At 42.8% G+C, this 15,945-nt stretch overlaps 1 protein-coding gene across 1 annotated transcript in view; it reads left to right on the top strand.

Annotated features, from left to right (window-relative positions):
- GAS2 (growth arrest specific 2) overlaps positions 1 to 15,945 on the top strand; it is a 119,773-nt gene that overhangs the window by 11,057 nt on the left and 92,771 nt on the right. The window contains exon 2 of the mRNA XM_035117548.3: positions 8,527 to 8,688. Coding sequence (XP_034973439.1) covers positions 8,547 to 8,688 — 142 coding nt within the window. The 5' untranslated portion in view covers positions 8,527 to 8,546. The remainder of the gene's footprint in view (positions 1 to 8,526; positions 8,689 to 15,945) is intronic.

The following is a 15,945-nucleotide window of genomic DNA, read 5'->3' as shown; positions in this document are numbered from 1 at the left end:
GACACCCAACCTTGACAGGACTGTACCGTGACCTCAAAAGTCCATGCGCCATATTTACAGTTATTAATGCAATCTTAAATTATGTAAACTTTCCCTCTTTGACAGTTTAGAGACTGATTAGAGATGCGTTCAAGGCAGACGATGAAAAGCAAAGCTTGCTGGGAGGCTCAGTTTGGGCCAGGGGCCAGGCAGAATGATACAGTTGCAGCTGTTGCTCACTACTGTGAGCTGGGTTCATTGCAGGGAATCACCACAGCAGTGCTCTTAAAAGGCACGCAGCCAATCTCCACTCGCTTAATCACAATAAATGGTTCAGAGGAAGGATAACTCTGGCAGGTGCAATAGTGTTCTACTTCTTAAAGTAATGGGATTCTAGTCCACAAAGAATCTTGCAGCCTCAAATGTTATGAATTGCATTCCAAACGTTTGACTCTTAAAAGCTATTTATTATGTGTTCCTTGCTAACTAATGCTAGGCTATGCAATCTGCCCCTATTTAGCCCAGTCTTGCCTAAGCTGGCTTTCCTCCAGAAATATTTGCTTTCACCTGCTATTAGGTCTTTTTCTTTTTTAAAAACTGGAAGTGCCAGCATTTGAATCTGGGACCCAATAGGCATGCAAACCATGCATTCTGCTTTTCATCTATGGCCTTTCTAGTGGGATAACCTGGAAAATGCTTCTGTGATCAACACAGAATTGACTAAGGGCCCATCTCACTGCACATTTAAGGTGGGATCATATCACTTTAAAGAGTCATGAATCCAAAGAATCCAGGGAGATATAGCTTGTTCAGGGCTCTGAGAGTTGCTTGGAGACCTCTCTTCCTTTCACAGAACTACAATTCTTGGAGTGCTTTAACACTCAGTCCTCTTCCTGGGGAATTATGGGAACTGTAGCTTTGTGACGGGAATAGGAGTCTCCTAGCGACTCTCGACACACTTAACAAACTTCAGTTCCCAGAATTCTTTGGGGGGAAGCCATGGCTTTATGCTTTAAATATATATTGCATATTATGCTTTAAATATACAGTGCAGATGTGGCCTAAACCTGTAATGTTCCACTGCTTCTGGTCTAATACTCCAATTTATGGACAAATATAACCCAGATTAGTTGATAGTTTATGCCAGTATCACATCCTCCTTTGGTTGAGGAAGTGGATGCTGTCTACCCCACCTTGATTAATACTACTTGTGCATTTATAGTTTGACAAACGGTGGAGGCCAGGGCTGCGTAGTGGCTAAGAATGTGAAGTAGGAAGTCTCTGGCTGAAATCTGTCATGAGGGACACATCTGGCATTAAAAATGCCACCTCAGCTACATCCCTCGCCTTTCCTGTTTGCAGTATGGAGATAACAATACCGGGCTAGTTTACACCACTGTTTGAAGGATCACAATGTATAGGAAAAGCTTTGAACACTCATAAGTGCTATTTAAATGTTAACATTTATTGTAGTTCAGATTAGCGGGTGATGGATAACACAACATCCAGCTTGTGGTAGTTTGTGCATTATGATTGGTTTTGTAAGATTCACCTTTGATACAATGTGAAAGTGCCTGAGTAGTTACTTAGCATTGGGGTTGATAAATAGTGAAATACTGTTCCTGTCATGCCTGCAAACTGTCTCGCCAGAGTGGTGCATGCTCTAGTTATCTCACGCTTGGACTACTGCAATGCGCTCTATGTGGGGCTACCTTTGAAGGTGACTCGGAAACTACAACTAATCCAGAATGCGGCAGCGAGTGACTGGGAGCGGCCGCCGGGACCACATAACACCAGTCTTGAAAGATCTACATTGGCTCCCAGTGCATTTCCGAGCACAATTCAAAGTGTTGGTGCTGACCTTTAAAGCCCTAAATGGCCTCGGTCCAGCATACCTGAAGGAGCGTCTCCACCCCTACTGAGGTCCAGTGCCGAGGGCCTTCTGGCGGTTCCCTCACTGCGAGAAGCAAAGTTACAGGGAACAGGCAGAGGGCCTTTTCGGTAGTGGCACCCACCCTGTGGAACGCCCTCCCATCAGATGTCAAAGAGAACAACAACTACCCGATTTTTAGAAGACATCTGAAGGCAGCCCTGTTTAGGGATGCTTTTAATGTTTAATCGATTATTTTATTTTTATTTTTCTGTTGGAAGCCGCCCAGAGTGGCTGGGGAAACCCAGCCAGATGGGCGGGGTATAAATTATTATTATTATTATTATTATTATTATTATTATTATTATTATTAAAATTAAGTTCAACTGCATTCACAGCAATGGGACTTACTGCCAGGTAAGTAGGTATAGGATTACACCCTAGGATTGTGATGTAAGGTACCAAACCTACATCTTTGGTCGCTGCATACGTGGGACTAAACTGAAAAGATAATTTGCACATTATCTGCTATTACCAAGTCCTTGAACAAACCAGTTTCTTCCACCCATATGTGGCTTTAATCCACAGCTGATATGATTTATTTTGCAAATTAGTGCCAACAAAAAACAACCACCACAAGCCAACTTGGCTGCATGATAGCAAATGGTCACCTGACCTCTCTTGCTTACCCCTGGCGATTCCTGACAAACATCAGCAGACAGTTTAAATTACTGGGCTGGCAAGCTACTGGGTTGAGCTACAATACACAGAAGACTAAATGCACTACTGTCTAGCAACATAAAAACCTCACTGTTTGGTGGGAGTGAATGGGAAGGAATGCAACCTTCCAGCTTGTTGAAACTGTTACATGCCATTAGGTGTACTGTAAACTATCCTGCCCCAAATCCTTTACTCAGACAATAAGGCTAAGAATTAGAGATGCTTTGTTACTATCTGAGAGGTGGGGCGGAGGGAAAGAGAGGGAGCACATGGTATAAATAGGAGGTGCAGCTCAACTGTGTGTAAATAAAGTCCTGTTCCCAATAAAACTCCATTGTGAAGGAAAACATGTTACTGAAGGGCCTGTTACTGAAGTATTAAGACACTGAAGAGGTAAGTATGTCAAGGGAGGGTTTTTAATGTTTGAAAATTTTCCTGTGTTTTAAAATTTTGCAGCAAGCGGCCCAGAGTGACTGGGGCAACTCAGTCAGATGGGTGCCATATAAATAGGAAAGTAGTAGTAGTGGTAGTAGTAATTGTTGATGCTGCTGTCGTTGCTCTTTATTTGCTGGACTGAGGTAGTTCATCATATGTCACAATTTCTCTAGAAGCATACTGTCTTTACCTAAGTGTGTAATGTGTTTATTTTCGAGAAGTCCTATTCATGTTAAAATCCAGAACCACATGAGGGTATTCTGAAGATTGATCTTGAAATTTTTCATAGAATTGTAGAGAAGGGACCCTGAGGATCATTTAGTCCAAGCCCCTGTAATGCAGGATTATGCAGCTGCCCCAGATGGAGATCAAACCTGTGACCTTGGTGTTATCAGCACCATGCTCTAACCAACGGAGCTAACCAGTGTCATGTGCTTGCCAGTTTCCTGAGCGGTTTCACTGATGATCTGAATAGTCTTAAGGAAGCATATAAGTAGTGGATGTAGACAGGAAAGATTGGGGTTGAAATCCCTGCTTATTTGTAGTGAATGACCTTGGGTTGCTGTGAGGATAAAGGTGGGTGAACTCACATGCATGCTCTTTGGCTCTTTGAGATATGTGATAATAAGTACATTGGAAGAGTCCTCATGGACTAATGGCCCATCTAGTCTGGCATCCCCTAGTGGCTAACCAGAATCCTATGGGAAGCCCACAAGCAGAACGCAAGCACAGTAGCTTTCTCCTCACTCATATTCCACAGCAACTGGTATTTGGAGGTATGCCACCATAATCTCTTGTAGCCTTATCCTCCATGAATTTGTCTCTCCCTCTCTTAAAATTATCCAAGTTGGTGGCCATCACTAAATCTGGTGGAAGCAAATCCCATACTATGTGTTGCATGAAGACATAATTTCTTTTACCTCTCCCGAATTTTCAGACATTCAGCTCCCTTGAATAACTTCAAGTTCTGGTATTATGGGAGAGGGAGAAAAGCCTCTGTCTTGGATGGCCATCTGTCATGGATGCTTTAGCTGAGATTCCTGCATTGCAGGGGGTTGGACTAGATGATCCTTGGGTAATTTCCAACTCAAGAGTTTATGATTCTATGCACTTTCTCCATGCTACATCATTTTATGCATCTCTGCAAGGACCTTCCTTGTTTGCCTTTTTAAAACACACACACACACACACACACACTTTTCCTCATAGAGGATCTGCTCTAGCCCCTTGCTTATTTTGTTTGCCCTTTTCTGAACCTTTCCTGCACTCCATTAAATTTGCTGAGACGTGGCAACCAGAAGTGCACACATTTTTTTATGGTTGCACCATATAAATAAAATTTGAACTGATGAACTGTAGCAAAATTTAATGAAGTAAAACTTTTTCTATTAGTCTCATAGGATTTTAAGTTCTCCAGCATCAAAATATCACCTTGGTAAGCTATCCCAAACACCTTGAAATAAGAGTAGAACATAACTGAAATAATAATGGGCAGTATCCAATCCTGGTCATGCTCAGAGCAGACCCCCTGGAATCAATGGACCTTAATCCATTCCTTAATGACTAGCATGGTGAGCTTTCAGGTGAGTAACAGCAGTGCAGAACAGTTTGCCCAGTGTATTTTACTCTAAGCATAAATGCACTGACTTTCTGAGCTGTTCAGCAGTGGAACAGACTCCCACAAGAGGTGGTGGACTCTCCATCCCTGGAGGTTTTTAAACAGAGGTTGGATAGCCATCTGTCATGGATGCTTTAGCTGAGATTCCTGCATTGCAGAGGGTTGGACTAGGTGACACTTTGGTCCCTTCCAAGTCTAAGATTATAAGATTCTATGATATTAGTGGACCACATCTGAGAGCTCTGATGAACAGAATGCTGTAGGTGCTGCTATGCTCAGTTTAGTAGCATCAATGTTTATCATTTTTGTAGTTTGTAACAAACGAAAAGGGAAATAGTTACAATAGGCTAAAGTTACATGAGGGTAGATTTGGGCTGAACATTAGGAGAAACATATTGACAGCAAGAGCAATCAAGCCTCACAGAGCTACAATTCTCAGGGTAAGCCACAAATGTTTAAAGTGGTATGATATTGCTTGAAATACATAGTGCAGATGGAACTGATGTTTGGTGCCAGCATAATATAACGCATTGTAATGTTGTTTGTTTTACCCAGTCTGGAAATTCAGTGCCATGGGTAGGATAATAAGGGGTCCATAATTTTCCCTTAGTATTAGTGGCCTATTTTTAATTATTTAAAGTTCCAAATTCAGTGTGACACCCCTGATTACATGGCCACATGATATCATACTCAATTTGCTCCAGTGGTGTGGTGAATGGCTGGATTGTCCCTAATTTGCCTGGGGAAAAAGGTGTAAAACTATATCCTTTGCTTCAATGTGTGTACATGAAGCAGCATTGATATATGTGCAGTTCAGCTAAAACAGATCTCTACTCCAACTCTAATCCAACTCCCCTAGACTAGACCAAATGAAAAAAAAGGATTTTGCAACATTGCTGGAAAATGCTCCAGGGAGAGGAAATTCCATTGTTGTAGGACAGCCACTTAAAACAACATCTGTATGTCCTCTGCTAGCTGATTTTACACATAGGCACATGGATATTATTCTAAGGAGGTTCCACGTGATTAATCTTAAAGAGCAAGTGGGGTATGATAGGGGAAGGAAACTGGCTTCCTAGGTATTTAGGGCTTTATGCACCGCAAGCAGCATATTGAAACCAACAGGGCTTGTTGCAGTTTGTTTTTTTGGGGGGGGGGTAGCTTTGGGTCACAGTTTATAATGATTGTTCAGATTCATAACAAAATACAGGTTAGAAAAACACAAACATCCTGTAGAGTTGCATCTTGCCTTTACATATTCAACAGAGCCTCATTCATGTAGGAATTTAATCTACCAGATTTAAAAGAGAGATCAAAACAGCTGCAAGGGACCCAATTCAGTTCATGACAGTGGTGTTCTACAAGGGTTTTTAAAATCCATTTTACCTGTGCTATTTCTCCTACTTAAAATGCTCTCCGGCTGATCCCCGCCCCGTCATGTGTATCAAAGGACGCTTGGACTTGACCCTGCAATTCTTTATGTTCTATGGTCTATCTGCATTTTTCTGGATGTTCCAATATTATGGGCAAAGTTCAAATTTCCTAACTAGTTTACATAGCAAAGACAGTACTCTAGATAGGCAATGAATAGCCAGTACAGTATTATTGCCTTGCAGTTAAGGGTGTGTGTGTGTGACTTGTTAGAGCATTTATGCCTCACCTTTCTATGATAAAATGAGACTTAAGCAGATTACAAATTAACAGTATAAAACACAGCAAATAATAGAATCATAAAATTGCAGAGTTGGAAGGCATACAGAGGATCATCTAATCCAGGGCCGGCCCTACGGCCAGGCTGGGTGGCGCAGGGCACCACGGCGCCAGCACCACCAGTCCGCTGTGCAGCTGCGCCCACGGCAAACGCGCTGTGCCTGCCCGCCCGCCGCGCAGCAGCGCCTGTGGCAGCCGCGCTATGCGCGGCGCCTGCCCGCCCACCGTGCTGGGAAATGGGGCAGGAGGGGGGGCGCCGGAGGGATCTGTCGCTCCACGGCGCCAGGGACGCTTAAGACGGCCCTGATCTAATCCACACACCCCCTGCAATGCAGGAAACTAAACTAAAGCATCCATGACAGATGGCCACCCAACCACTGCTTAAAAACCTCCAATCAGCCTGTTCCACTGTTAAAAAGTTCTTCCTGATGTTCAGTCCGAATCTACTTTTTCGTATCTTGATGCCATTGGTTCAGGTCCTACCCTCCAGAGCAGGAGAAGATAAGCTTGACCTTTCTCTGCCTATTTCTGCTCTAGGTAGCCTTATGTATTAGTTTAGATGATAAGTGAAATGTTGATGTTTTATAAATACGATAATCGTCTCACAGCAGGGAGACTGGGCGGTGCTGCATGTACCCTGCAGTTGTTTGGCGATTGCACTAACCATTCTGATGCTTACAGAGAAACCTGAAAGTGTGGTCCTTTGAGAGAGACTACTGGCTCCCTTTGTAAATCCAGCTGCTCTGAGCTGTGTAACATGCTGGATTATTAGCTTGTAATCCCGTTGCATGCTGAAAAACCGTGCTGCTTTTTGGACCTTGCCCATTGACTGGGACACTATCCAGCTTTCTAGCTTGACTGATTCTTTAGACTCAGAAAACTCCCCTTTAATTCATAATGGCACATGGGCTTTTCTTGAGCCTTAAAAAACAAACAAAAAACACCTCCACCTTGTGCTCCAAGGTGAGGCTGCATTCACCCATCTTTGACTGCCATTATACTGAGTTTCGAAAGATTATTTGTGGGATAAACAATAGAAATGTGCACTGCCTCCCTAGTGGAGGTTACATTTAAGGAAGAAACATAGTAGATAAAGCCTTGGAAAGTCACAAAAGTATCTCTCCCCCTCACCATTACTTGTGTGATTGGGAGGCTCTCAGGCTACTGTTTTTTTTTTCTGTTTTCCTTTGGCTACTTAAGAAACTTCACCGTATATTTTGATCTTAACCTGATTAAAAGAGAGCTGATTAGCACTTCTAGTGCAATTGTCCCCAGATATCTGTGTTTTCTGCAGAAGTTATGATCTATGTCATTTTTTCACCCTTTCTCAGCTTGGTAGGCCTCATGTTGATAAAGTGACGTTCTGGCTTTTGAAATAAGAGAAATATGCCTATTTTGCTCCAGCTATTGCTCCTTCCCAACTCTACCCGGTGATTCTAATAAATTCAACTGCTCTTCACCCCTCCCCCCTGCTCCATTTCCTACCTATAGATTGTCTTAGACTTAGGTAGGAGTGCCCAGGGGTGGTGCAGGCTGGCTTGTGTCACAAGGACTCTGCAAAGGCTTTCCTGACAAAACAGGTTTTGAGGAAAGACCCAAAGAGAATCAGAAATCATATTTGCAAATCTAGACTATTTTTTAAATGAATGAATTAATTACTATGCTGCTTAATGCTAAAAGAGGCATTACTATACGGCACTCAACAGGCATAACTCACTGTGCAGCTCATTTGGCACTGTTCTGGTGTCATTTTTATATTTGGCAACATCCTTCCCCCCAATTAAGCATGTTATGGGGAATCTCTACTATTTATTATCATATCTATTTTGCCATGCAATTTGCCCCTTTGCATAATCACCTCTTTTTTTAATTATTTGAATCTTTTAAATCCCTGCTTGCAGAGATATTTGACAACATGCATACCGAGGTAAGTGCAAATGTATCCACCTAGCCCATTTTCCTAGACTATCACTAGCAAAACACTCCATTTATTATTATTATTATTTATTATTATTATTATTATTAAACCTGGTTGTTATCATGTACATCGTTTCATGGAGCAAACCTCTGTTTGTCTGGCATTACGCTCATGCTGAATCTGACCCATTGGCAACTATATATAATAATAAACATTACAAGTCTTCACACAGCATGCTAAACTAATACTTTCTTTCTTTTTACTTCTGCAAAATAGGTAGCACCAGTGGTTAAAAGATGTGCACCTCCCTCAGCCCAAAGGCCCGAGGCCCTGGCCTCTCCGATATGCACCAGTATAGCCAGTGGCTGGCTAGCAGACATGAGGCTAACTTGTTGCCAATGAAGGAGGATTTGGCCCTGTGGCTGACAAACCTGCTGGGTAAGGTTATTTTTCTTTGTTGTGATTATTGCCAGAGCTTTCTAAAGAGCAACAGTAATTCTGCTTTGAGTTTCTGAAGCGCAGGTGGAAAGTTCTGCTCTAGGGTGGCTGTGAGCATCCTGGAGTCTGTCATTCCCTCCCCCTGTTCAATAGGGATGCTTAGGGGGACATTTTAAGTGATTTCCCAACCCAGAAAGCCACAGTGAAACAAGCACAGGCTTAACCGTCTTTCAGAAGTGATGGCATACTCTTTTGTTAGGTACTGCTGTGCATGGAAAGGCGGAGTACAGAGCTTGCTTAACTGCTGCCACCATTATTATAATAAATTTATTTATAACCCACCTTTCCCCCCTGACAGGGACTCAAGGCAGCTTACAGATAATGATAACAACAGCTAAAAACATTGGGGGGGGGGAGAGACCTATTCAACCATACATATAATTACAATAGAAACAACATGGCACTGTCAGGAATCCAGGTTCCCAGCTTGATAACACAGTAAGCGTAGGTAATTCAAAAGGAGGATTTATTGCAAAAACAAACAGATAGCTCCGGATGGCTCTAACAAAGCCTCCGGTACCATTACTCAAGATGAACCTTCTGAAGACTCCTTCCGGTGTCAACAGAAGATATTCAACTTTACAACCCTTACGTCTCTTGTTTTGCTTCCTGTCTGGAAGCCCTCCCATTCGCCGACTCTTAGGACTTAGTGGATCAGCTCCAACCTCTTCCGATTCAGAGAGGCTGTTTGTTCTCGCTGTTTTGTGCCTCCTGCAAGCTTTGGCTATGTTCTAGCCTGCTCTCAGCTGCTGCCTTATCAGCCTGCCCATCAAGGTCAGGAAGAGTCGAAGTCTGCAGCTGCCGGTTCTCCCCTGCCTAACACCTAAGCCTCTCTGTTCCTGGCTGCTTTCTGCAATTGGCTGCAAGCCTTCGCTTGGAGCTGGCTCATTCCTGACAGGCACCAGCCATTTCATTAAAAGCAGTCAGTCCCCCAAAGTTTGTTGGAACAAGAAAGTCATCATCTGCTAACAGAAAGACAACAAGGAGGGAGCCAGTCTAGCTTTTCCAGGGAGGGAGTTCCAGAGTCTGGGAGCAGCCACTGAGAAGGCCCTTTCTTGCATCCCTACCAAGTGTGCCTGCAAGGGTGGCAGGAGCATGAGAAGGGCTTCCCCTGATGATCACAAAAGCAAGGCAGGTTCATATGAGGGAATAAGGTCTTTCAGATAGCTTGGACCTAAGCCATGCTATATGTCACAATTAGCACTTTGAAATTGTGTCCAGAAACAGTTCAGTAGCCAGTGGAACTCTTTTAGCAAGGGAGTCGTATGCTCCCTCTAACCAGCACTAGTCAGCAATCTCTTCAAGCCAGTTGAAGTTTCTGAGCACTTTTCAAAGGCAGCCCAATGCAGAGTGTATTACAGTAATCTAAACAGGAAGTAACTAAGGTGTGCATAACTGTGGCCAAATCAGACATCTCAAGGAATGGGCAGAGCTGGTACAGAGCTGGTACAGGTCAATTCTGTGTCCAGGGCAGCTGTCTATCAGCTCCATCTAGTACGCAGGCTGAGAACCTACCTGCCTGCAGACTGTCTCGCCAGAGTGGTGCATGCTCTGTTTATCTCCCACTTGGACTACTGCAATGCGCTCTATGTGGGGCTACCTTTGAAGGTGACCCGGAAACTACAACTAATCCAGAATGGGACAGCTAGACTGGTGACTGGGAGCGGCCGCTGAGACCACATAACACCGGTCTTGAAAGATCTACATTGGCTCCCAGTACGTTTCCGAGCACAGTTCAAAGTGTTGGTGCTGACCTTTAAAGCCCTAAATGGCCTCGGTCCAGTATACCTGAAGGAGCGTTTCCACCCCCATCGTTCTGCCCGGACACTGAGGTCCAGTACCGAGGGCCTTCTGGCAGTTCCCTTGTTGCAATGTTTTATAATAATCTTTTAATGTTTAATAGATTATTTAATTTCATTTTTCTGTTGGAAGCCGCCCAGAGTGGCTGAGGAAACCCAGCCAGATGGGCGGGGTATAAATAAATTATTATTATTATTATTATTATTTACACTAGCTTTAACTGCGTAAATGCTCTCCTGACCACTGCAGAGACCTGGGCAAGCAGCTCAGGGCTGATTGCAGTATCTGCCTCAGAAATCCTTGGCAGGCTTTTTCAGTGTCTCATTAAGCATGCTAGTGGCTTCCTCCCCATACCTTCCACTCTTTTCCCACATGCATAGATCTACGGTGATCACTCATAGCCAAGTAAGACTGTCTTCCGTGAACACGGTCTTAACAGTAAGTACGTAAGCGACTGTGAGGGCCAATTCTGGATCCACACGTCCTTCCACAGTGGGGACATAGGTTTCTGGGCAGGAGTAGCAGAAGTGCGGACGAGCCCCAAGTTATGTTTTTCCAATAATAAACAACTTTGTTATTTTCTTACACTACAAGCATCTCTTTCTGTGTGATTAAAACAGGCAAAGTCTGCTCTCTAACAAAAGTTCACACACCATATGCTGCTTACTCTTAATATTAAAGAACTCTAGTAGGAAATTGGGCTGAACAACAACACCCCACTTCCAACAGTTACAGCATATCCTCATTCTTGTGCAGGATTCCAGGCAGCCATTCAGGGAGTGATATTTCAGACATTTGCATGACTTCAGATCAGAGGAAATTAGACATTTTAAATGTTTCTGGGTTGGAACCAACCTAACAGCATAGTCCTAACCATGTCTATTCAGAAGTCCTATTTAATGCAGTGAGGCTTATTCCAAGGTAAGTGAGATAAGGTTTGTAGCTTAATTTAATTCCGGATGAAATTAATAGGACTTAACTTATGATCAGGGACCCAGGTGGCGCTGTGGGTTAAACCACTGAGCCTAGGGCTTGCTGATCAGAAGGTTGGTGGTTCGAATCCCTGTGATGGGGTGAGCTCCCGTTGCTTGGTCCCAGCTCCTGCCAACCTAGCAGTTTGAAAGCACGTAAAAAATGCAAGTAGATAAATAGGTACCGCTACAGCAGGAAGGTAAACGGTGTTTCCGTATGCTGCTCTAGTTTGCCAGAAGCAGCTTTGTTATACTGGCCACATGACCTGGAAGCTATACGCCGGTTCCCTCGGCCAATAATGCGAGATGAGCGTGCAACCCCAGAGTCGGTCACGACTGGACCTAATGGTCAGGGGTCCCTTTACCTTTTTAACTTATGATCATATTTTCCCATTAATTTCAATGACCTAAGTGAAACTAATTTAATCTGGATCCAATTTATGTTCATCATAGCAAGTAAAGACAGTTCATGTCTGAAATACAGAATTTATTCATGTTTAGCACACAGCATGCAATTTAGATCTTTCTGTGTCCTTGTTCAGACATAGGTATATGTCCTTTCATGTTCTCGTCTCTCTGTGTGTAAGTGGCACATAGCTTGAAATATTGTTAAGCCATCCAGCCGACTCAATGTATTTACTGTCTCATTTTAATTGCATGATGCTAGCAAGTACTTTCCTGTGATCTGCTGCTGCTCCGCCTCCTCATCTTTTCCTCCTGTTCTACCAGTTTCGCTCTTTTTTCCTGTTTTGCTCTTTTTTTCTGCTCAAGCTGCTCCATCTACAACCATTTGCCTCTGCACATCTTCCCCCTAATTTATATTCATCTGAAAGTGGCTACCTAGGACAGAAAGAATGTGCTTAAAAGCAGGCATTTCCTTTTCCTTCCCCAAAGGTGCATATTTGTATAGTTTCATCTGCTACTGATGTCTGGTGCAGCATAGTGGCAAAAGAATCAAGAAGGCCCAGCTTTGTGTCTCCCCTCTAAGTAGCCTTAGACAAACCACTTTCTCTTAACCTCAGTCCCCTCATCTGCAATACGGGAGACAATGATACCGAATGCATAACACTGTGAACACCTGAAAATGCCATACACATATTACGTATTGATGATGGTTTCTCCATTCACCAGAAGCTATAGCATCCTGAGGTAAAGATTGCACATAAAAGCATCTGTGTTGAAGCACACAATTATCCTAGAACATTGGTTTTCCTCCTTTCTCTCATTAAGATGCCCTTTCCACATCCATTTCTCTGCAGAGGAAGGTCTGGATTTTCAGGTGAGATTAGTAACCAAATATCCTCTCCCAGGCAGACAGCTCTTTCCCTCCCATATTATGATTTAGAGAAAGAACAGGGCTGACTGTCGGGGATTAAAAAGGTGTGCAAGCATTTTGTTAGTATGAGTAATGGACACATCTAACACTTCAAAGCTCCAGGAAGAGTTTATAACTCCTAAAAAGTCTGCCCTGTGTGCTCATTTTGACATGGATCAGGACAGAGGGGAGGGGGAAGGGCAGTGTGGTGTAGTGGTTAAGAGCGGTAGACTTGTAATCTGGGGAACCGGGTTCGTGTCTCCGCTCCTCCACATGCAGCTGCTGGGTGACCTTGGGCTAGTCACACTTGTTTGAAGTCTCTCAGCCCCACTTACCTCACAGAGTGTTTGTTGTGGGGGAGGAAGGGAAAGGAGAATGTTAGCCGCTTTGAGACTCCTTCGGGTACTGATAAAGCGGGATATCAAATCCAAACTCCTCCTCCTCCTCCTCCTCCTCCTCCTCCTCCTCCTCCTCCTCCTCCTCCTCCTCCTCCTCTTCTCCTCCTCCTCCTTCTTTCTGTCTTGAGTTCCAAGGACCATTTTCATCCCTTTAACCCAGAGCTGGGGGACTTCTGCTGCTCTCCAGATGTTGTTGGACTCCGACTCCCATTAACCCCAGTAAGCATAGTCAATGGAGAAAGATGGTGGGAGCTGGAGTCCAGGAACGTTGGGGTGGTGGTGTCACAGGTTCCCAAGCTCTGCTTTAAACTGGAATTCCCAAAGTTGCATTTGCTCCCCTTTTACTTGGATACAGAGATCTCTAGTTTTGGGGATGGTGCCAGAACAAGGATTTTGTGGTTTGAACATTCAACATACAGCTTTAATATTAAATGAGAAAAATCCTACAGAGAGGGCTTTGTTTGCATTCCTGAGCAGGCAGATTTCACATGGACAAAGTCAAACATGAAATCAGCAAGGGAGCCCGCATAGCAACTTGAGGCTCTGACATGCCACACCGAATTTTAATTCTTTATAAAGCTTTACAGGAGGGTTGGCACTCAGAAAGGGTATCTTTGGGATTGCAGTGCAGGCAACTCTGTTTTAATTATGAAATAATATAGTAAAGGATTCTTAACATGGACAAACTGCCTTTTGGAAGCAAAACATATTTGTCATTCTGGTATGCATATCTAGTCTACAGGCCCATTGAATTCCTTATAGCAATAGCTAGCTATATAGTTCAGTTTGCATTGTAATGGGAATCTACCTTATTTGCACTTCCAAACCAATACATGATTCAAAAGGAAGCTATCCTTTGAAATTCAGTTTTCTGGATTTTGTGATGCTGTACTCCAGAGAAATATGCATATACTTTTGTATGTGTATGAGAGAGAGAGAGAGAGAGAGAGAGAGAGAGAGAGAGAGAGAGAGAGAGAGAGAACTTGCTCAACACCCCCACCCCCACCCCCCAAGCTGTATATGTTAGAAGTGTGCATGAGATTGTGTATGATTTGCATGCAAAAAATTTTTTAATGCAAACTGATGTGATAATGAATGGAACTAAATTTAAAGCTGAAAAAAGTAAAAAATGAAGGAAACTCAAACAGACAGATTCCTCCATCCCTATGCTTCACCACCCTCAGCTGCATAAGGCCTTCCAACATAGGGAGGGTAGGGAGAAAGTAGGGACATTCCATTCTATATCAGTATCACGGATAGTTAGTTGCATTTATTGAGAGTGGCTGGGGAAACCCAGCCAGATGGGTGAGGTATAAATTATTATTATTATTATTATTATTATTATTATTATTATTATTATTATTATTATGTTTTCTTTTCCCTTCAGGCTTCCCTGAATGCAATACATAAGCTCAAATATTTCTTAAAACACTGCAGTTTTGTGTGTATCCTCTAATAACTTTTGTACCTGACCAGGAGGTAATGCTCAAGCAGTAATAATGATGTAGAATAGAATTTCTCTATTTTCATCTGAGGAATGTTGGAGGGTATGCTGTATTAAATGACTCTGCAGAAAAAAAACAACACACGATGCCTTCTGGAATCACAGTTGTACTACATAACATATTTGTCATTAGTTACAGATGTTGAATGCAAAAAGCCATTCACTTTGCAATAAGTACTTCATCTTGGTTTACAAAATGTAATAATCAAACCATAAATGTGTGTCAGACTATAAAATAATCTATGTGGGTTTAGATGGTGTTGGTAGAAGCATCTCTCCCAACATCAGATTAACTTTTTTTCATTAAAAAAAAATTGCTCTATGTTTATCAAGGGTAGGACAGACCCATAAATCCTGAGACAATATATTAATTTAGAATGATGACCATTTCACTCGGGCTTGAAAGTGTAAAAAAACAACACCCCCAAACTATGCTAAATGGAATGCCATTTGTGACTATTACACTATCACATATTACAAATGTATCAATCTCTATTCAAAGCAGTGAGCAGATCCAGATTCTATTAAAATGTTAAATTCCGAGGAAAGAAATATGATGAAAAACATAGTTTTTGCAAAGTGAATAATGTCTGTGCTCTTGGGTGGCGTTTGCACACTAACCTGGCAGTCTGAGCAGCTGGCACAGAGGTGACCTTGAAAAGACAGATTCCCTTCCTCCCTGCATTATTTCTACTATCTACTGCTGAAATGGGTCCCATGCCTATTATCATACATAGGTGATGTCACACACTCCCCATTCTGGAAATCTGCAGGCTCCATGGCGTATTGATTCTTCAAATACTAGCCATGTGTATGTTGGTGTTGTAACATGCTGTGCAGCATACAGTATATGTGTATGCACATCCAAAAGGGATGGAAGAAGTGCAAGAATCAGATTCATGGAAATGCAGGCATTTGCATCAAACCTGTGATAGGGGCTGCCTAAAACAATCACCCTGAGTATAGAAATACTAGAATGGAGAAGTGGTGGCATGGCTGGTGTTTCATTTATGGGGAACGATGCATGATAAATACCATATCAATCCCACTTCAGAATTATCATTTTCCTACCCTGTTTCTCATATTTTAAGACATACCCATAAAATAAGCCATAGCAGGATTATATCCTTAAGCAGAAAATATCCTTAAATAAGAGACATGGGGGAATGATCAACGGTCTTCAATGTCTGTATACTAATGCACAGAGCA

This window comes from Zootoca vivipara, chromosome 1 (genome assembly GCF_965207765.1).
Source record: "Zootoca vivipara chromosome 1, rZooViv2.hap1.1, whole genome shotgun sequence".
In the NCBI taxonomy this organism is placed as follows: domain Eukaryota; kingdom Metazoa; phylum Chordata; class Lepidosauria; order Squamata; family Lacertidae; genus Zootoca; species Zootoca vivipara.
Note: the sequence above shows the minus strand (reverse complement) of the source record. Positions and strands in the feature narration are given on the sequence as shown.